Source organism: Schistocerca serialis, chromosome 5 (assembly GCF_023864345.2).
Source record: "Schistocerca serialis cubense isolate TAMUIC-IGC-003099 chromosome 5, iqSchSeri2.2, whole genome shotgun sequence".
NCBI classification, from domain to species: Eukaryota; Metazoa; Arthropoda; class Insecta; order Orthoptera; family Acrididae; genus Schistocerca; species Schistocerca serialis.
In genome coordinates, this window is record NC_064642.1 from 113,646,245 (window position 1) to 113,668,909 (window position 22,665).

The 22,665-nt window shown below is 44.6% G+C and overlaps 1 protein-coding gene across 1 annotated transcript in view; it reads left to right on the top strand.

Annotated features, from left to right (window-relative positions):
* LOC126481776 (cytokine receptor-like) overlaps positions 1–19,470 on the top strand; it is a 274,432-nt gene extending 254,962 nt beyond the window's left edge. The window contains exons 4-5 of the mRNA XM_050105731.1: positions 4,006–4,246; positions 17,180–19,470. Coding sequence (XP_049961688.1) covers positions 4,006–4,246; positions 17,180–17,545 — 607 coding nt within the window. The 3' untranslated portion in view covers positions 17,546–19,470. The remainder of the gene's footprint in view (positions 1–4,005; positions 4,247–17,179) is intronic.
* The last annotated feature ends 3,195 nt before the right edge of the window (positions 19,471–22,665 follow it).

The following is a 22,665-nucleotide window of genomic DNA, read 5'->3' on the forward strand; positions in this document are numbered from 1 at the left end:
GCTACAGTCTGGAACCGCTCGACCGCTACGGTCGCAGGTTCGAATCCTGCCTCGGGCATGTATGTGTGTGATGTCCTTAGGTTCGTTAGGTTTAAGTAGTTCTAGGGGACTGATGACCTTAGCAGTTAAGTCCCATAGTGCTCAGAGCCATTTGAACCTTTTTTTTTTTTTTTTTTTTTTAACCATTTGATCACATACGCTCGGTCGTAGGGAAGGCAGGTGGTAGACTTCGTCTCATTGCTAGCATACTGGGAAAAACGCAAAGGAGATTTCTTACAAAACTTTAGTGCGATTAATCCTCGAATATTCCTCCAGTGTATTCGATGCATGTCAAATAGGACTAACAGGGGATATTGAACGGATATGACGAAGGGCAGCACAAATGACCACAGGATTGTTTAATCCGCGGCAGAGCGTCACTGAGATGCTGAAACATCTGAACTGGAAGACTCTTGAAGGCAGACGCCAACTTCGTCGCGAAAGCCTAAAAAAAAATGGCTCTGAGCACTATGGGACTCAACTGCTGAGGTCATTAGTCCCCTAGAACTTAGAACTAGTTAAACCTAACTAACCTAAGGAAATCACAAACATCCAAGCCCGAGGCAGGATTCGAACCTGCGACCGTAGCGGTCTTGTGGTTCCAGACTGCAGCGCCTTTAACCGCACGGCGCGAAAGCCTACTTAGAAGGTTTCGAGGAGCAACTGTAAATGAACAATCCAGGAATGTATTACAACCGCCTACGTAACGCTGACATAGAGACAAGATTAGCCCAATTAGAGCGCGATCGGAGGCGTGTAAGCAATCATTCTTCAGAGCTTCATACGCGTAAGAAACAGAATGATCCGTTAATACGTGGTACAATGGGAAATATCCTCTGCTACACAATCACAGTGGTTTTTTTAGTATAGATGTAAATGAACATCGGGATTTAAGTCCCGTGGTCGACTAGGTCACTAGAGACGAAGCACAGACTTGGATAGGGGAGTCAATCGGCGACTTTCTCTGCAAAGAAAACACTTTAGCATCCGCTTTAACTAATGTAAGGAAACTTGTTGAAATCTTAATCTCGAATGGCGGACGGGAATCTGAACCACAATCCTCCCGAGTTCGAGGAGGAGGAGGAGATTAGTGTTTAACGTTCCATTGACAACGAGGTCATTAGAGCAGAAGCACAAGCTAGAATTAGGGAAGGAAATTGGCCGTGTCATTTCAGAGGAACCATCCCGGCATTTGCCTGAGGCGATTTAGGGAAATGACGGGAAACCTAAATCAGGATGGTCTGACGCGGGTTTGAACCGTCATTCTCCTGAATGCGAGTCTAGTGTGCTGACCACAGCGCCACCTCGCTCGGTCCCGAATTCGAGATCAGTGCGCTAGCCGCTGCATCACCTCGCTCGGTATTATTTCGGATGCAGCCGTCTGTCACGATGGTACTGTCGCTAAATCTGAAGTGTGCGAAGGGCCGAGGGAATAGTTTGTACTAGTTTTCACCAGGATGGAGAGAAACTTAGAAATGGAAGAGGAAACAGATAAGGAAATACTATATCAGCAAAACAGATCTCTGCAATCCTAGAGGAAGTTTTCAAGTCTTTGAACAGGAAAAATTGAGACGGAGTACATACTGATAGATCACATCTAAAACCCCTTTGTTGATGACGTTCCGGTGTTAGCTTCTAGCGCATTTGCCGGCCGGTGTGGTCGAGCGGTTCTAGGCCCTTCAGTCTGGAACCGCGCGATCCCTACGGTCGCAGGTTCGAATCCTGCCTCGGGTATGGATGTGTGTGATGTCCTTAGGTTAGTTAGGTTTAAGTAGTTCTAAGTTCTAGGGGACTGATGACCTCAGATGTTAAGTCCCGTAGTGCTCAGAGCCATTTGAACCATTTCTAGCGCATGTATGGTTGCTAAATAGAATTTGTGTTTGCTCAAGGCAGAACGCTACTTCGATAAGTATATATATTTGAAAACAAACACGGACAGGAAATAATTTTCTGACGCAAGACGAAATGCCAGAAGACCTGCAGAGGGTCGACGATTGCTGCAGGGATTTGTACTTGATCCCAGACACGAACAAATATAAGTATTGTACACGAAATTGTACACGAATAGGCGGAAAGACCCACTACTGTTTGATTGCAACAGTTTAAGATGACGTTGTGACACTTTGTGTTTTAATTTCAACCTTCTTGCGTCGTTACCAGTTGAAGATGAAGTTGTAACGCTTTCTGTTTTAACTTTAACGTTCTTATGTGTGGCTGTCATTACTTGTAACAAACTTGCTGGGACCTATTACTGCTACCTAAGTAGAATTTGTTACATTTTATTTTGTTTATTGACTCTTTTTCATTATCAGCCCTTATTAGTGGTGAGGGCGCTGTGACCATCGTAAATTGAGCCGGTACTCATCTTTGTTGCCGAGGTTTCCGATGTGTATACCTGCAGTCTGTTGGTGGAACTTCCTTGCTGTTTCTCGACGTCATCCTTTTATGCGCGGTACTACAGTCAGTAGGAACAGTTCTCGCGATGGACAGTCCTGGGAAAGGTGAAGAGATTTTAAGCGTCCAACATTGGCTATCATACAGCAGCAGAGGTAACACCATTACTCTGTAGAGTTTAATTAATGTTTCTTTCCGTATTTTACGTTTTAATGTTCGTTGTATAGTTCCACAGAAATGCCTGAGTCTGTACAATTGTAGCCCAACAACATCTAGCTTGGAAAATTTAAAACTGCACCCTAAATATTTAAACTCTCTTACTTATTAAATTATTTGTTCGTCTATAACAGTTTTGGCTCCTATGGGTCCCGCTCCTTGAAATGCTATCACTTTTGTTTTATCTGTTGATATTTTCGTTCCGTATGTAGCGGAGTTTGACTCAATTTGTATACTGAAATTTGAAACTTTTCTTCAGATTCTCCTATTATAATCTGATAATCAGCAAACGGTATCGTCATAAAATTAAAACTATCACTTCGTAATGTGCCATTTAATAAAGTCAACCATTTACGAAAAAGAGTGAGGAACTGTGGGCAGCCTTGTCTGACTCCTTGATTGACATCGGCAGATTTTGTCCCATTCCTCACAGTACGGATCTTTTTTTTTATTATTTTTGTATAATGACTTAACTACCATAGTCAGAAATGCTGGAACCCTCAATTCCTTAAGTGATTCCAATGGCATCTTCCGCCTTACCTTGTCAGACGCCTTTTCATAGTCGATAAAAGCATAAAATCTAAATTCCTTTCTTTTTTCGGTTACTTGTGCCAAAGTGAAAAGACAGTCAGAACACGATCTACCTTTTCTAAAGCCCGGCCGGCTAGCCACACGGGGTCTACGGCGCCGCTTCTCGAGCGGGAAGGAGTGCCGGTCCCCGGCACGAATCCGCGCACCGCCCAGCCTGTGGCGGTTTTGCATCTGCCTTGGCGAGTGCGGGCTGGTTCCCCTTATTCCGCCTCAGTTACACTATGTAGGCGATTGCTGCGCAAACACTGTCTCCATCTATGCGTACACTATAATTGCCACGCAAACATTGGGGTTAGACTCGTCTGGTATTAGGTGTTCACCCCGAGGAGGAGGGCCGAACGAACCGCACAGTAACCCTAGGTTCGTTTTGGGACAGTGGTGAGGTGGGTGGACTGGTGTGGCCTGTTATTGGGTTGTGAACCACTGAGGGCTACGGCGGGACGAAGCCTCTCCGTCGTTTCTAGGTCCCCTGTTTAATTCGCAATACACACCTTTGCTAAAACCATGTTTTACCCCTAACATACGTGCTTCTGCTCTTGGTACTAATCTACTAAGGTAAAGAGTAAGGACAACTCACTTCTGTCAAACGTTTAAGCTAGCAACACGAATGTTAGAGGTCGGACACATAAAGACAACGAGAACTAAGCCTGTCAACAGTTAGCCGGTTTTTTGCTTGCCACTCACACCTGTAAGCAGTTAGGGGATGCTTGTCAGTAATACGAAGCGAGTGCTGGAGGTTCACTGACCCGCGCTGTCTGGTTGCAGGTACACCCAGATGGGCGCCAACAACGAGCTGGTGGCTGTGGCAGAACTGAAGACACCGTCGGCCGCCCACAACCTCAACGACAACGGGACGAGTAGGGGCTACGTGCCGCGGCCCGCGGAAGCTGCCCCGGCGGCCGCCAAGCAGCAGCTGGTGCTGACTCCGCTCACCCAGTGGGCGCCCAACCACGGCCACAACAGCACTGTGCCTTACGTCACCGCCGCCAGACCGCAGCAGCAGCAGGTACACTTGCTCTTAAGTCTATTCCCCTATACAGGGTGACTATTAACCAAAGGGACAAACTTCCCGAGAGGAAAAGAAACAAAATAATTCATATTTCTCTTAAACAGTCGTCTGGCGCATTTTTTTTTTTTTTTTCCTAGCAGAAATGTGCAATTTCGTGTTTGCACTGTGTAGCTAGAGACAGCCAGAACAATTACTGCTCGTCAGATCTTTCGTGAGACGCCCGGTGTCAACAGAAACCAACCATTTGTTTCCCATTACAAACAAAATTATACACGTCAAAACAAGTTTTGCATCACCCCGGTTCCCAGAACTCCTGAAGATAGACGTTGGCTCTAGATATTGTATCACAGACACGGTCCCTTTGACTGTTCAGAGATGCCACTAAACCCCTCCCAAAGATGTAAACAACCATGCATTAGCACCGCCTATTAGACGGAGGGGGTCCGACAGCCGATCAGTTCCAGTCATTCAACCAGGAAGGAGGCACACGGCTCGTGTTGTCTGTAGTTCAACCATGCCTAGACGGTCAGTACCTCGGTTCGATCGTGTCCGCATTGTTACTTTGTGGCAGGAAGGGCTCTCAACAAGGGAAGTGTCCAGGCGTCTCGGAATGAACCAATGCGATATTGTTCGGACATTGAGGAGATACAGAGAGACAGTAACTGTCGATAACATGCCTCGCTCAAGCCGCCCAAGGGCTACTAATGCAGTGGATGACCGCTACCTACGGATTATGGCTAGGAGGAACACTGACAGCAACGCCGCCATGTTGAATAATGCTTTTCTTGCAGCCACAGGACGTCGTGTTACGACTCAAACTGTGCGCAATAGGCTGCATGATGCACAACTTCACTCCCGACGTCCATGGCGAGGTCCATCTTTGCAACCACGACAATATGCAGCGCGGTACAGATGGGCCCAACAACATGCCGAATGGACCGCCCAGGACTGGCATCACGTTCTCTTCACCGATGAGTGTCGCATATGCCTTCAACCAGACAATCGTCGGAGATGTGTTTGGAGGCAACCCTGTCAGGCTGAACGCCTTAGACACATTGTCCAGCGTTGCAGCAAGGTGGAGTTTCCCTACTGTTTTGGGGTGACATTATGTGGGCCGACGTACGCCACTAGTGGTCATGGAAGGCGCCGTAACGGCTGTACGCTACGTGAATGCCATCCTCCGTCCGATAGTGCAACCATATCAGGAGCATATTGGGAGACGACAATGAACGACAATTCGCGCCACCATCGTTAACATCATGTCAATGACTTCCTTCAGGATAACGACATCGCTGGACTATAGTAGCCAGCATGTTCTCCAGACATGAACCGTATCGAACATGCTTGGGATAGAATGAAAAGGGCTGTTTATGGACGACGTCAGCCACCAATCACTCTGAGGCATCTACGCCGAATCGCCGTTGAGGAGTGGGACAATCGGGACCAACAGTGCCTTGATGAACTTGTGGATAGTATGCCACGACGAATACAGGCATGCATGAGTGCAAGAGGACGTGCTACTGGGTATTAGAGGTACCGGTGTGTACAGCAGTCTGGACCAACACCTGTGAAGGTCTCGCTGTATGGTGGTACAACATGCAAAGTGTGGTTTTCGTGAGCAATAAAAAGGGCGGAAATGATGTTTACGTTGATCTCTATTCCAATTTTCTGTACAGTTTCCACAACTTGCGGAACTGAGGTGATGCAAAACTTTTTTTGGTATGTGTATTTTTAAATCGGAATTTTATGTCGACATTCGATAAAGCGCTCGAAAATTAGCCTAGTTCGATATTCGTTTCCTCGATATGTATTAACCGGGACTGTAAAACACGAAGAATAAACAGCAGTCCAGCAGCAGCTCAGCAGCGCTGCATCTTTGCAGTAACTGTCAGCGCGGGCCAGGGCACTGCATGTGGCTCTCGTTGTCGCTATAAGCCGAAGGTAGTGGATCAGTGTAACTCGAGCAGACATGCAAGATACCTCGCAGAACTGTACTGTCAAATCAATGAATTTGAGAGAGGGTGCATTATTGGCATGAGACAATCTGATGCACCCATCCGGGAAATTGCTGCTCGTGTGGGACGAAATGTTCCGGCAGTGTAAAGGGTGTGTACAGAATAGTCTTCGGAAGGCAGTGTAACTCAAAGAGCGGGATCAGGTCGCTCCACCCAGGCCAGATCACCCCCCCCCCCCCCCCCAGTAAGATCGATACCACATCCGAATGGCATTGCAGGACAGATCTGCCTCCTCCTCGGCTCTGGCGCAACAGTGTAACACATTATATACTGTTAAGGGTGACTGTTCGTTGCCGTTTGTTACGGCACGGATTACGTGCGCATCGTCCATTTCTCCGCCTACCTTTGACGAATGTGCAGAAACGAGTTAGACGGCAATTGTGTATGGAACGACGTAGAAGGGGTCAGGAATTGCATCAGATAGTGTTTTCGGACGAATCCAGGTTTTATTTATTTATTTATTTGAAAATGATGGCCGAATTTTGGTTCGCCCCGGACAGGGGGAGCGGCGTCACAGTGATTGCATTCGTACAAGACACACAGCGCTAACTCAAGGCTTTATGGTGTGGGGTGCTATTGGTCACAACCACAAATCACAATTGGTGCGTGACCAGTGTGATCTGCGTGAATGACATCCTGCGACCTGTAGCCATACTCTTTCTGCAGAGCACGCCAGACGCCATTTTTCAGCAACACAATGCGCGACCACATGTCGTTGCACGAACACGTACCTTCTTGATGTCACAGAATATCAAACTTTTGCCCTGGACCACCAGATCACTGAACTTTTCGCTAATAGAAAATGTGTGGGGTATGGTGAATCGACAGGTGCAGCAGTGTGACCCAATGCCAACCACCACAGATGAAATCTGGAACCAGGTGAATGCAGCATGGATGGCTGTACCACAGGACCCCATTCGTGCCTTATACGCGTCGATGCTGTCACGCATGGAACAAGATATCAGGGCTCTTGACCCCTGCGTACTAGGCAGCAGGACACATGCTAAACCGAGGCGACTGAAATGTTAATCATTTCTGCACAACATACTAACGAAAGCATCCTGTTAGTATGAACGTCCCATATCTAGTCGTTAAAGGTTTTCTGTTTTTCTGAACATGAGAGTACATATTGAGAAAATGAACATTGCACTACGCAAATCTGGGACAGCTCTATCAAATGGGCACCTAAAATTCCATTTTAAAAATAATTTTGTTCGAAAGGGAGACAAACCAGTTATTGCTCTTGACAATCGGAGTCGAATGAAAGACGTGATGAGCACTATTTGTTTGGGATGTCTCCAGCTACACAATACAAAAACGAAATTGCAAATATCATCTGAAACACCAGAGAAAATGCGCCTGATGACTTCTAGGAGAGACACCCTGTATATCCGGAAACTGACGGCGAGTCCGGGACAAAGCAGTTAGCAGTGGAACATTACAAGTATTAATTTCTTCCACGGTACAAAGGATTCTCAAAGTGACCGCCATGGGATGTCCGCCATCTTGTTAATGGAAATTCCTCTTCTCCTGGTATTCGGCGAAGGTGAACCCTGCGATTGTTCTTTCAAATGTTCCTGGTCTCCTCGACTGTAGAAGATGGACATATGGAATCTTTCTGCTGTGATATATTACTGCATCTAAATGTGCTAACACTGTGAGTTCTCTGTTATGTGCCGTATGAAGTTGCATATGGAGGGCTATGCAGGCTAAATTGGGAGACTAAATTCTATCAGTCTACGTGTTACAATGTTTGTTGAAGACTAGTACTGTCTACTCCTATCCCTAAAGTTATGTCGCTGTTCTTGTTGGAATTCTTTTCCTTAGGCCCAGGCATCCCTTCACGAGAGTCAATCGAGACCTATACATCCATATCCATGTCCATACAAATTATAAAAATGGATGTGCATGTGTATGTATGTTCCACATCTCCTCCTAAACCACTGGTCTGACTTCAACCAAACTTGGTACACGTATCATTCATTGCCTGGAAAGAATAGCTGTGGGGGTAATAACTACCCATCTATCGAAGCGTTGGGGATTGGGGTGAAACGGCAGTGTAGCCCATGAGGCGAGAATACCCGTATTTAGTTATTCATGATTTGAGAATGAGAGCACTCGGAGACTTGCAACGAACTGTACACACAATTTCAAACCTTTACGAAACTTCTTCAATTTCAAACCTTTACGAAACTACTACTTGCCGACGACCCCTACGAAATGGAGAAAGGAAAAATGTTAGTCGTTTACTACATTTTCGTAGTTCATACAGTGAAAATACCACATGAAGACGTTTTAATTCATTACTTCTTTATTACTAATTCTATTCACTACACATTTCGCAGATAGGAGGATGTACCTGCAAATTATGTCATTGTACAGCACATAGTTCAGGAGATACTACGTCTTAAACATTAAGCTGAGTGAAAGTGAACCTGCAGGGCGAAATTCGCTAGACATACAGGTGTTATATGTGTACAAATACACGTGAAACTGGTTAAATATGTGTGAAATATATTTAACACGTGCATATTGAATAACACCATGAGAGAAATGATCCTAAATCCTTGATATACTAGTTACAACCTCGAAAGAAATACTGTAGTGTAAGACTCACCAGCCTCCTGTTGGGGTGAGTCTGATAATGAGAACTGAGGACGAGGCAATGGACAGATAGCAAGAGGGAAGGAGAAGATAGGCACAAGTAGGAGGAGATGGACAGAGAGAGGGGAAGAGAAGGTTGACAGAGAGAATAGGAGGAAGATACATCATTAGAGGGGGGAGGAGAAGATGGAAAGAGGTGGAAGGAGGAGTGGATGGGCAGAATGGGAGAAAAGTACATGGACAGAGAGTAGGGGTCAAGAAGGTGAACAGAGAGGGGGGCGGGTGAACAGACCAGGGGAGATGGGTAGAGAGAGGATGGAGGGAGAAATGGGTAGAGAGTGTTGGAAAGAGGAAATGGAGTAATAGAAGACTGGAGTAAACTAATCCATGGACAGCACCATGTTTCTCATTTAGTTCATAAATCAGTATAATGAATATGAGGTCGGCCAGGGTGGCAGGCCTCCATGGTGGGCAGTGGAACTGGGTTGGCAGAGATCAGAAGACCAGTAGTTCACCACCCGGGGCAGGGTAGCACTGTAGCAGTGAGTGGATGCCTGGTAGTCGTCCAACAAATCACGAAAACACCATTGTTGAAACAGTCATTTATTGCTCGTAAATTACAACCGTTATGATACTTGGAGAGGGCAAAGTCCCCTGGACGTAAGCGGTAGGCGACCAGGGGCTGGTGGAGTGACGACAGCAGCGACTTGGCAAGGATGCTGACTACAGCAAGGGCGGCGGCCCCCAGTGCAGACTAGGAGCAGCCCGGCTGCTTGGGATGGGGTGTGCACAGCTCGTAGAATAGTGCCATGTTCCCAGTGTGGATGAGACACCTCACAGCAGCAGCGTATGTCCACACAAGCAAAGGTGGGGAGCAAGGAAAGTGCCTGCGCGAGCAATGGTGGCTGAGCAGCTGCATCGCCCTTGGCTCTAACTGTACGCCATCAGGCAGCCCACCGGCTGAAGGGTGCTGAAGACCACAATACTGATCTCAGCCCAGGCGACAGGGTCGCAGCTAGCAGCGGCAGAGTCCAGAGGTGGAGACTCGTTGATCCATGCAGTCTCCCAGATTCTTAGACCATTGTAGGTCCCCCTCGGAGCTGATGGCTGCTAGACTGCCATCCCTCTAACTATAAAAGAGGAGTGTTTATATGGGCCTGGCCTGTCCCTATTTTAGTAAAGCATGGGTTTCTGCCATAACACGACCATAGGTCGGATGTGAAGCAATCAGGTCCTCTACGCTGCAGCGGCTCTGTCCTGCTACATCACTGCTATTATGCCACTGGTCCTCTGCCTGACTGTAGTATGCGGTAATCATCTTGACGCAGGCAGCCTCTGGTGTAACTTTGCCTGGCCAGCATGAACTAACCCTAACTAGCTTCCATGCATTAACTGGAGAAGGTGAACCTTATCAACTACCATTTCCACAGACACGGCGATGGGCATGAATAATACCATCAATTCGACTTTCAAGTGAGGGAGTTGAAATTGCAACTGGTCGGCCAGAACGGTGTTCGTCAGTCACTGAGTCGCGACCATTTTTGAACTGCTCTACCCGCTTATAAAAATTTGCACGATTCATACAACCTTCACCACAATCTTTAGACATTCTACAGTATATATTCACTGGTTTTTCACCTTCCGCAAATAAAAAACGAATAACAGAACGTTGTTCAATTAACGTGGACGTATCAAGCGGACTTGCCATCCAGAAATGTATTTTTGAGGTTATAAATAAAACAATGTTGATGTATCAGCTGATCAGGGCTCATCCCAGTGATGCCAACTTAAAGCCATAAAACAATTAAACTTCCCCTACTAATAGTGTTTTCCCCAGACAAATTTGTTTGATTATTGAATGACCCTCGTATAACCTAATAACAGATTTCCAGTGAAACTATACGCAAGGTAGAATCGTGAAGTATGCTAAGCACATAAACTAGCCAGCAGTCCCGCCTGTAGTAAATGCTGTCGGAGTGAAGTAGTGGAAACCAGTTATTCCTCAGCACTCTGTTAACCTACATCCCAACATTATTATGTTCACGAATTCTTCTTTGGTGCGCGACTTCCCCAGTCAGTCCACCACCGGGGCAAGCATTTGAGGCTGTCTCCTAACAACTCAGCCAACACCAGTAAATTAACATGCTGCTTTCATTAGGAGTTGTAAGAGTTTCAGTGAACCGAATTCATTGACTTGGTATGCTGTTTATCCCAGTCGTGGAATAATTCCTACAGTAAGAGGGAAGAGTTTGTAACACATTACAAAGTACGTCGACACGGAGGCATCAACTGAATGGCCCTCACGTGGGCGTGCGGGGAATTTCTGGCGCGCCATCTCGCCACGACAGCAGTGGTGTTTACAGGACCTCCGTTCCGTGAATTGCCTTCATGTGCTGCTTCACGTCGGCCGACCGCGTAAGCGGGCAATGGCATGTTTGCACTGCAGATAAGGAGGTAGCGTGCGTACCAAATAGCTCACTTGGAAATTTCCCGCTGCGGTGTCGCTACCTCACAATGAATGGAAGATAAGAAGAGTGTTCACAAATTAACTTCATTTCTTTGCTGTTTGCATCCACTAACTTTCTGTCGATGTTGGAGTAGTTAGGGGCGTAGGGGTGTAAGGTAATCAACGCTTCACGCTGATCAGCTAGAACATATGACCACCTTCCTAATAGCAGATCTTTGGCACGGATAACAGCGGCGACGCGTCGTAGTGTGGAAGTATTGAGGCCTTGGTAGGTCGCTGGAGGGAGTTGGCAACACATCTACACAGACACACACACACACACAAACACACACACACACACACACACACACACACACACACACACACACACACACGCGCGCGCGCGTCACATAATTGGCTCAAATGGCTCTGAGCACTATGGAACTCAACTGCTGAGGTCATTAGTCCCGTAGAACTTAGAACTAGTTAAACCTAACTGACCTAAGGACATCACAAACATCCATGCCCGAGGCAGGATTCGAACCTGCGACCGTAGCGGTCTTGCGGTTCCAGACTGCAGCGCCTTTAACCGCACGTCACATAATTCCCACATGGTCCGGGAAGGGGGCGATGAGTTCTAACGACACGTTTAATCACATCCCAAAATTCAAATGGCTCTGACCACTATGGGACTTAACTTCTGAGGTCATCAATCCCCTAGAACTTAGAACTACTTAAACCTAACTAACCTAACGACATCACACACATCCATGCACACATCCATGCCCGAGGCAGATTCGAACCTGCGACCGTAGCGGTCGCGCGAATCACATCCCAGATGTGTCCGATCGGATTCAGTTCTGGCGAGTTGAGGCGCCAGCACGTCATTTGGAACTCGCCACTGTGTTCCTCGAACCACTCTATCATGCTCCTGGCCTTGTGATGTAGCGCAATATCTTGTTGAAAAAGTACAAATGCCGTCGGGAAAAGATGAACCTCATGAAGGGTGTGTACGTAGCCTGAAACCAGTCTACGACACTCCTTGGCCTTCATGGTGTCTTGCACAAGCTCCACTCGACCCATGGATGCCCACGTGAATGTGTCCCAGAGCATAATGGAGCCGTCGCCAGATTGTCTCCGTCCCGCAGTACGGGTGTCAAGGAGCTGTACCCCTGGAAGATAACGGATTCGCACACTCCCATTGGCTTGAACAAGAAGGTATCGGGAATCATCAGACCATGCAACGCTCTGCCACTGAGCCGACGCCCAGTGCCGATGGTCACTTTCCCATTTCAGTCGTAATTTCCGATGTCGTGGTGTTAACATTGGCACATGCATGTGTCGTGGGCTGCTGAAGCCCGTCGTTAGGCCTGTTGGGTGCACTGCGTGTTCAGACACAGTCGTACTCTGTCCAGCATTAAAGTGTGATGTTAGTTCCGCCACGGTTCGCCGCCTGTCCCTAGCCTACGACGTCCGAAATCTTTAATTAGGGGTGACCACCAAACTCCACGACGTCTGATTATGGTTTCATCTTGGTTTCGGCACGAGTTAAAGACACTCACCACAGCACAACTCGAATACCCGACAAGTCATGCAGTTTCCGAAAATCTCGGGCAGGGCCTTCGGGCCATCCACTCTGCCCTCGGTCAAAGTCGTTAGATCACGCGCCTTCCCCAATCTACACATGCTCACTGGTACTACATACACCGTGTGTGTATCTGACTAGCAGTCACTCCTTGCCAGGTGACGCTGCGTCGCCTGGACGAGTTTTTATCGATAGTAGGTCGGCGGGCATAGTGTTCTGACTGACCAGTGTGTATCCCTGCTAATGGGCTTTGCCATACATTTCATTCGCGGCAGAATATGTTTTCTTCCAAGTTTTGTTATCTACATGCACCCATTCAGCTTGAATCAACAGGTCCTTGTAATTCTCTCCACATTTTCACACGCATAGTTTTATTTAGGATCCAATTTGCACACAATCCAGGCTGGGACTGTCTTCTTGCTCTATTGGAAAATAAGACTTCGTTCGTTCTCTGTGGTTTCTTACTTTCAACATTCGACTAAGGCCAGCCATTGTGGCCGAGCGATTCTAGGCGCTTCAGTCTGGAACCGCGTGACCGCTACGGTCGCAGGTTCGAATCCTGCCTCGGGCATGGATGTGTGTGATGTCCTTAGGTTAGTTAGGTTTCAGTAGTTCTAAGTTCTAGGCGACTGATGACATCAGATGTTAAGTCCCATAGTGCTCTGAGCCATTTGAACCATTCGACTAAGATTATCATCCTGACTAGAGGACGGCTGCATACTTCTCACACTTCTGCAAAGTACTAGGGGATAACTCATCACTTAGAAAGTAGTTATTACTCAAAAAACAATCAGTGAAAATAATATTCGTTAGTGAATTTGTTGTGGATAACCTCTCAAAATCGATGGGGGCTTTGTCGTTCATAGCCAAAACACTAGAAGGCAATACGGTTTTCATTACCTAAAGTTAAAACTGTATGTGGTTTACAATAATTTTCCATACGCAGCCACAAAAATCTCTGATCATCTTGACATTAACCTGAAATGTCTGCCAGGTAGCGAGGAAAATTTTAAATTTAAGCTAAAACGTTTCTTCCGAACAACACATTCTATTCTCTAGACGAATTTTTTAATGACAAACTTGCAACACTTGTGCTATAAAAGACATTCTATTGTTAAATTTAATGCTTTCACTTGGAGTTCGAGTTGCGTCGACGTCTGATGTGGTACTTAAGGAGGTGTGCTGTTAGTAATCTAGTTAGTGAACAGCAACATAGCCATATATACTACCAATCATAGCTTGAAACTGAGGTTTTCTCCGTCATTTTCTGAAAGAAATTTCCGTCATTTGATTGAAAATTATTTTTCATTTATTTCACACAATCATGCTTTCGGCTTTATAGCCATGCTCAAGTGACCTGTATAAGTGATTAGTCGTCGTTGAAAAAACATATTTCTTATCTCACAAACAAATTGTCATGTTACACGATATGAGTACATACCAAAGATACATAATATAGCTGACATTGTGCACATTGAATAACTATTAACATGCCGTATGATGTATTTTACGGCCAGTACATTGCTACACACCCGCATTCATAACATCCTTGCATCAGCTGACGTTAACATTTGTCCACATTAACATTAGTTGATGCGTGGATGTTACGAATGCAAGTACAGACGAAATTGTCTCAGTTTGCTGTATTTTGAGTGGATTTTTTCCTATGGATGTCTCTTGTAAGTCTCAAAGCCGTTTCCAGATTCTGAAACGATTTTCGTACACAGCCTTTCACAGACCAGTTTACTGAATGGCTTCGCCTAAATATTTGATGTGTGAGACGCTCTCGATTTCACCGTCTAGATTTTTTAGAATTTTGGGTGCCAGATTGTTGTTACACGTGTATTTTTTGTCAAATGATATTTGGAGCCCTATTCCTTCTGCTGTAACTTTAAAATTTCTGTTTGTTTCTATACTATTTCAGTGCCCTAACATAGAACCGCCAGGTCGTCTGCAAAAGCTAGGCAGTCCGTCCTAATACTGGTTCGCCAATTTTATGTTTTGATTTTAGATTCCGCCAATCTTGGATTACTTTTTCGGAAACGCAGTTGGAAAGTAATGCAGAGAGGACATCACCTTGTCTCGCCCCATATTTAATTCCAAAATTTTTCAGAAATGTTTCCCCTGAATTGTTACTGTTCACGACAAAAAGCTGCAGCCCTAAAATGGAAACTCGAGGGACACATCACATTAATACACTATTAAAAAAAAAAAAGGCAACGCACAACGAAGGAATTATCCGAATGGGACTGTAGATGTGATGAACAGACAAACAAATGGTCACAGTTTCAAAAACATTGGATAATTGATCCAGAAGAAAAAGCTTCACAAACTGAGCGAGTCAATAACGGTTTGGTCCACCTCTGGCCCTTTTATTCATTGAGCGTATGACATCTACAGAGTAAAATTCCAAACTTGCACACATAATATTAATTAATATAATAAACGAATTACAAATATATTATTAAATGATTGATTGCAGACAATAATATGCGAAAGATTAGGGAGACAGCCACTGCAGCTATTACAAGTCCATATCTAAGCAGGTCACCCACTGAACAGCACGTGGAACCTCTGGCCCTTATGCAAGCAGTTATCTGGCATTCCGCTGATTGGCCGAATTGTCGGATGTTGTCCTGAGAGACACAGTGCCAAATTCTGTCCAATTGGAGCGTTAGTTCGTCAAAGTCTCGAACTGGTTGAAGGGCCGTACGAGTTCCGAACGTTCTCAACTGGGGAGAGATCCGGCGACTTTTCTGGCCAAGGTAGGGTTTGGCAAACACGAAGACAAGCAGTCGAAACTCTCGCCGTGTGCAGGCGGGCATTATCTTGCTGAAATGTAAGCCCATAGGTATGCACCATCATCGACGCCAGGCTGTGCTGTAAGGGTGCCTGGATGACACGAAAGGGGACCTGCTGTGGAAAGACATGGCACCCAAGGCGATCGCTGCTTCCTATTAGGCATTCCACCGCTGTCCGTGACGTCTCCGCTGGTCATCGCGGCTCAGTTCGAAGCGAGACTCATCAATGAAGACAGTTCTACTCCAGTCAGTGACAATATAGGTCGGATGTGCCCGTCACCATTGCAAAGACTTACCGGTGTGCAGAAGTCAACGGTAATTGGCGCAAGGGGGCCCGTGAGATAAGGCCCATTTCTGCGGCCGCCTATGAATAGTCCTTGTCGTCATTGAAGCACTGGTTGCATGTCGGATCGATGAGAATGGTGATGCCGGAGCTCTGGGTGCCTTTCTGACGATTACTCGGACCTCGCGTTCTGTCGTCTCTTTAGGTGGACCGCTTTCTTCTTGGCGGTGTGTTTGGCCATGGTCCACCCTTCCTGCGAACATCGTCGTAAAGTGGAATCGCTCCTATTCAAATGTCGAGCAATTCGCCGGTTACTCCGACCGAGCCGGCCATTGTGGCCGAGCGCTTCTAGCCGCTACAGTCTGGAACCGCGCGACCGCTGCGGTCGGAGGTTCGACTCCTGCCTCGGGCATGGATGTGTGTGATGTCCTTAGGTTAGTTTGGTTTAATTAGTTCTGAGTTCTAGGGGACTGATGACCTGAGAAGTTAAGTCCCATAGTGCTCAGAGCCATTTGAACCATTTTGAACTCCGACCGACTTGTTTGAGCCCAGCACACATCTTCCTCGACATGTCTCCTGTTTACTATCCTTACCAGCTGCGCGGTGAAACTGCGCTGCAGTGTCACACTTTCAGCCATCATCCAATTTTGCATTTTCCATCGTTTGCTGCATAAAAATCAGTTTGTGACCAATTTGCATAGCTCCTTAGTGGTACGTTGTCCTTTTTCTTTTTTTAACATCAGTGTTTATTTCAGAATGAGATTTTCACTCTGCAGCGGAGTGTGCGCTGACATGAACTTCCTGGCAGATTAAAACTGTGTGCCGGACCGAGACTCGAACTCTGGACCTTTGCCTATCGCGGGCAAGTGCTCTACCAACTGAGCTACCCAAGCACGACTCACGCCCCGTCCTCACAGCTTTACTTCTGCTAGTACCTCGTCTCCTACCTTCCAAACCTTACAGAAGCTCTCCTGCGAACCTGATAGAGCACTTGCCCGCGAACGGCAAAGGTCCCGAGTTCGAGTCTCGGTCCGGCACACAGTTTTAATCTGCCAGGAAGTTTCAGTGTTTATTTCGTTGTCGGCATTTTACTGACAGCTTGATTCATGAGCCTTCCGTGTTGGCACGCATTGATTGCTGATAGATGTATAGCGAGTACGTGTGGTGACGTGGGCGCTTTGCTGGTTGGTTCGCAGAACGCCCCCACCGCGTGGCCGTCCATCCGCTGCGAGATGCCCACTGCCGCCGCCACTGCAGCGCCCGCCGCAGCCAGAGGCTACGTCAGCGTGGACAACCTGCCCCCGCCGCCAGCCAGTTCCGCGCCCTCCGCCACCGGCGCGTCGCCGACCCCGGCGGGCTACGTCGTCTGCAGCTCGGGCCGCCCCCCGGACGGCTACGTCACGGCAGGCCCGCCCCCGCCTGCGCAGACGCCCACGCACCACTGCAAGCCCGGCGGGGCGTACGTGCTGCTGGGGGAGGCGGCGGGTGCGGGCAGACTGCCGCCCCCGGCTGCCGCCCCCGCGCGTGGCTACATCTCCCTGCAGCAGCTGGAGAGGACTTAAGCCCAGTAGGCGCCCTGCGCGCGACCAGATCTGTTAGCTGGCTGCCATAGCCTCAAACTTGCTCAATTATCAGTACAGTGAAACCCGCAACTTCCGTTGCCCGCTAACTGCAGATTTTCTTCCGCTCGAGAATCGACGTCAGTTAAGTCGCTGCTCTCTAAAGTTAAGACACCTACAGCTTTCCCCACCCTATTCGACAGCCCACTGGAAGAGCACACGTGTTTAGGTTTCACTGTATGTAACTGTAGCGTCGGCGTCAGTAGAGGGCGATTAGAACAACACACACGAGAAGCCTGTGAAGTTCAAACCCGCCGGTAGTTGGCCGCTGATTGCCAGAGTAGAAATTTACGTAGCTGCGCATGATAGGAGTAACAATGCGGGAGTACATGTAATACACAGCCTTTTAGTACAATTCAATTTACTGGCTGCGCCTTTAGTTTGTGGTTGATCCGCAAAGACATTTAATCATGAAAGATAGACTTTTGACCAGGAAGAAAACTGGCGATTGACGCCACGTCCACAGGAATAAAGAAGGCAGCCAACTGCTAAGCGAATTTAGCTTTTTTTAGCTTATATTTTTATCGTAAGTTCATAGCTTTACCGAGAGTTGCTAAAGTAGCCACAATTTCTGTTAGTTTGTCTCACAAGGTGAAAGACTTTTCATCCCACAAGAGTGTAAATTATAGAAGTTCGTCTATGATAAGAAAATATTCTGTGCCTCTATAAGATGCTGATACAAAGGTATAGATTGTTGACTGGTTACGAGTTAACTGTCAAATAATTGATTCGTGGTATGTGTACAACTAAATATAAATACTAAGAGCACACACTGTGTGAAATCTGCGTTTGTGTGAATACTGGCCCATTCTTGCTTATTCTGCTTCATTGTATGTGTCTGCAATATGAGACTGTATGTGTACCTGTAAGTATTTGGAACATTTCCGTGTTTGTGGTTGTCTCCTCACTGTGTGTGTGTGTGTGTGTGTGTGTGTGTGTGTGTGTGTGTGTGTGTGTGTGTGTGTGTGTGTGTGTTTTAGAATGTTGAAACTGTACCTGTGATGAATATTAATCATGTATGGCCACTTCTGGATATGAGTTTATACTGTGTTTTAGTTGTATAAAACTAGTGACTTTCTCAAAAAAATGAGGTAATATTAATAAGTCTTTCTTCATCAGCTGCTAAAAAGTGCCTTTTTTGCAGTTCTTTATTAAGTGTGTATAGTGTGTATTTCACCACAAGATGTACTGAATATGTATAAAAAATAAGTTTACATTACCAATCCAAAAATCTAATCTTTTTGTTCAGTAATCGTTTTATCTGTATCACTGCTCAACTACTAGTTAAATCTTTTGCATCTGTTATCAACTGAAGTTGTACCTCATCACAAGGCAAAGTAAAATTTTTATCATTCAAATATAAATTGTCCACTTTTATGTTATACACATAGGAAGTGTGATATATTAAATCACTTTTAATGGCACAAATTTAAAGTTCTATTTTTTGCTTATTCTGTACAAATACAGATTCGTAATCAAACTTGTCCTTCTTGTATAATTGCCTGAACTGCTTATATCGTAAAATGGGTACAAAATAAACCTGTCCACAAAAGTCCACTATTTGACAGTAGTATATGTATTTTGTAAAACTGCTGCAGTGTTGTAAAAACCAAATGAAAAACAAATAAAGTTACTGCCTGTACCTTGACTAAAATTTAGTTTCGTGCTTACTAGAGAACATTACTTGATCACAGAACCTGGTGCTGTATTCATACTGCTGTTATAGTCATATGAGATTATGTTTTATTTTTGTTTTTATTGTATAAGCAAAAGCAGATATCACTAGCAATTGTTATCTCTGTATATATTTTGGTACCGGTACTTTTTAAGTGTATGTAAGCCACTGCAATAAATTGTGTGAGTCATAATTGTACACGGTATTATGCTTATTTAACCATTTCAACATGGAGGCACTCATAATCATCATTTAATAGGAACATGCAAGGGCTCATCAGCTGTTAACAGTCGAAATCTGTATCATCTTTACAAAAAAAAGTCCTGTAAAAAACTCTGTTCATGGTCAGAAGGTACAATTTAATATTTTGTTCGTGGTCAGAAGGTACAATTTAATATTTCACATATCCAGAAGAAGAGCCTTAGTGTGTTGCAGAAACATAGTGCGAGTAAAGAAGTACTTAACTTTACTCCACTAATGAAGTTGGTCTACTAACTATACAGCACTCCTCTGAAGAGCAGCAGGACAACTTGATTGAAATGATTGAAACAAAGTGAGGTCGAACAATGTGCACAGCTAACAAACAGTACATACACAGTGGAACACATAGACGTCACAAACTGCCCTAACTGTAATGCAGTTTGCCACAAATAAGTCCAAACTTGTACCACACTATAAAAAAGTAACCGCTTGAGAACTCCAACAAATTTCGAAAGAAATTGCACAAGAGCTTGAGGTAAAAAAGATTTTGCTATTAACGTTAGGAAGACAATCGTATCTAAAACTGCAACAGTTTTTGCTGAGCAATTTCAAACGACAATAAATTGAGTAAAAATAAGTGAGTGTCACCATTCTCGCTCAGTTTTAAAGAGGAGGGCCGGAAGTTCTTACGGATTTCATTCCGACATCGGTGGTGACCTGACGTTACAAACTGCCTACGAGAAGAAAAGAATCCACACTTTATGGCATTAAAGATTTGCCACACGTCCCCTATGGAATCATATCTCGGCGACTAATAACACAAGGCGACTGAACCAAGCTCTTTTTTGAACAGTAGTGTATATGTTAATCTTGTAACCTCGCCACAGATAAAATATTATATATCATTCAGATTTAGCGTAACCTCCCAATAAAAATAATAATTATATAGCATTCACATTTAGTGTCACCTACCAACAGATAAATTCCGTAACCCACCAATAATAAAATGTGACTAATCTCTCAATAAAATTGTGACTCACTTATAACCTTTCAATAATTGACTGTGAATTTAAACTGGTAAATTTGGACGTCAGCAGTGCTGTGTGATGGCCCTGAAAGATCGTACTGAATAAGTTGAAAATTCTTAGCTCAATGAAGTTGCCGGATAATGTACATATATCTGCTCCTATAAGAAATTTTTCTGGCACAGCCCAGTGCAATGCTGGCTGATAGATTTGTCATGTATAAAAAGAAACAACTGATTTTTCTTTACAATAATCGGGATGACCATGTATTGGAGAAATTAGTAAATTCTTTATATTGAGATGAATGATTGTCAAAAGTTAATTTTTGTAAGAAAGATTATTATTAAGAGATTTTTAAAAACATTTACATGGGACTTGATATAACGATACTACATATGCCCGAGGCTGCTTTTACCTTATACTACAACGCTCAGGCAACACCATCGCTCCCTATGACCGGCTCAGCCAACTCGATACACCAGACTGCTAGCAACTACTTACTCCTACTGCAGTCAACACTGCTCTCTGGTCTGAGATTCTCTTATAGCTTATATATCGCAGGCAGCGCGTGAGCAATCCATCGAAATTATATCTGCTCGAGTGTGCTAGCAATAAAGTCTTTAGTCATGGACCCCTTACACAACCCTCCACTGGGGGAGGGGGGGGGGGACAAAAATTTTGCAGCTATGGTGAGTCAATTGGACTTGCCATGAGCAACAAATTTTTCTGTAATCTGTTTAGTTTACTAAGTCTACAGTCACAGAGTATATACATAAATATAACATTATTGATGAATAATATAAGTACAGAGCATATTAAGAAATGAAATAGGGTGCACACGCACTGAGTACAAAATATATTAACAAATGACATAAAGTGCACACACACTGTAAAACTCTTTGGCATTTTTAAATGAATTAAGCATATCGAGTAGTGAAATAAAGTGCACATGCACTGTAGAAGTCTTTAGCATATTTACATGAACTGAGTATATTAAGAAATGAAATAAAGTGCACATGCACTGTAAAAGTCTTTAGCATTTTTACAAGAACTAGGAAAGGAATGGGAAGGATAGCATCATGGTTGTAGCACAGTGGGTTGCACGTAGCTGCACTGAAAGTCCATATCTTTCTACAGAAGCACAACACTGAGTGAGATAATCTGAAGTTCTCTTCCCTGAAGTATTTATCAGTGTAGCCAAGACACTGAAATGTTGTATTAATATTGTATGTTATCTCTTTGGTGGTACATTAGGTACACCAACAGTAGGACCATAATGACATCTCCTTCGGTCAGAGTGGTGGACAGCTTGATGTCAACACCACATTCTTGTAGAATCCATACTCTTTCACCAATGTAGAATTAGTACAAAAACCAAATATAGTGCTCCATGATCATGAGGATGGACAGGACATATGGATATTGCAGTAATTGCTGGTAATTAGGTCAGAAGGTGAAGGACAGTAAATCTTATGCTAGTCATCATTCAGAATTACACTAGTGTATCAACTGATTTGAATAATTAATGGCACTCATTGGCTGGTTACTAAACATGTATGTAGTGTGTATGGAGTATTACAGAACATTATTCATAAGTCATCTCATTGCAGTAATTATTGGCATAACATTTATGCATAAGTCATCTCATTACAGTAATCATTGGAATTCATTGGCCAGTTACTAAACATGTAGTAAGTGTTGAGTATTACAAAACAGTATTCATAACTCATCTCATTGCAGTAATTATTGGCATTCATTTATAGAGTATAACAAAATATTATTAAGAACTCATGTCATTGCAGTAATTATTGGCACTCATTGGCCAGTTACTAAATACTTGTGTAGTATGTATGGAGTATTACAGAACATTATTCATAATTTATCACATTACAGTAATTATTGGCATAGCATTTATGCATAATTATAAAACATCATTCAATATTACTCAGATGTCATCATTCAAAACAGGAGTTACTGCATGTAGCAACAAGTTGCAAGTGACTAAATACGATATCATGTAAGTGACATAAGACATATTTAAAATGTAAGACATTGTAACTATTACTCAAGCCCTGAAAGATCATACTGAATAAATTGAAAATTCTTAGCTCAAAGAAGTTGCTGGATAATGTATATATATCTGCTCCTATAAGAAATTTTTC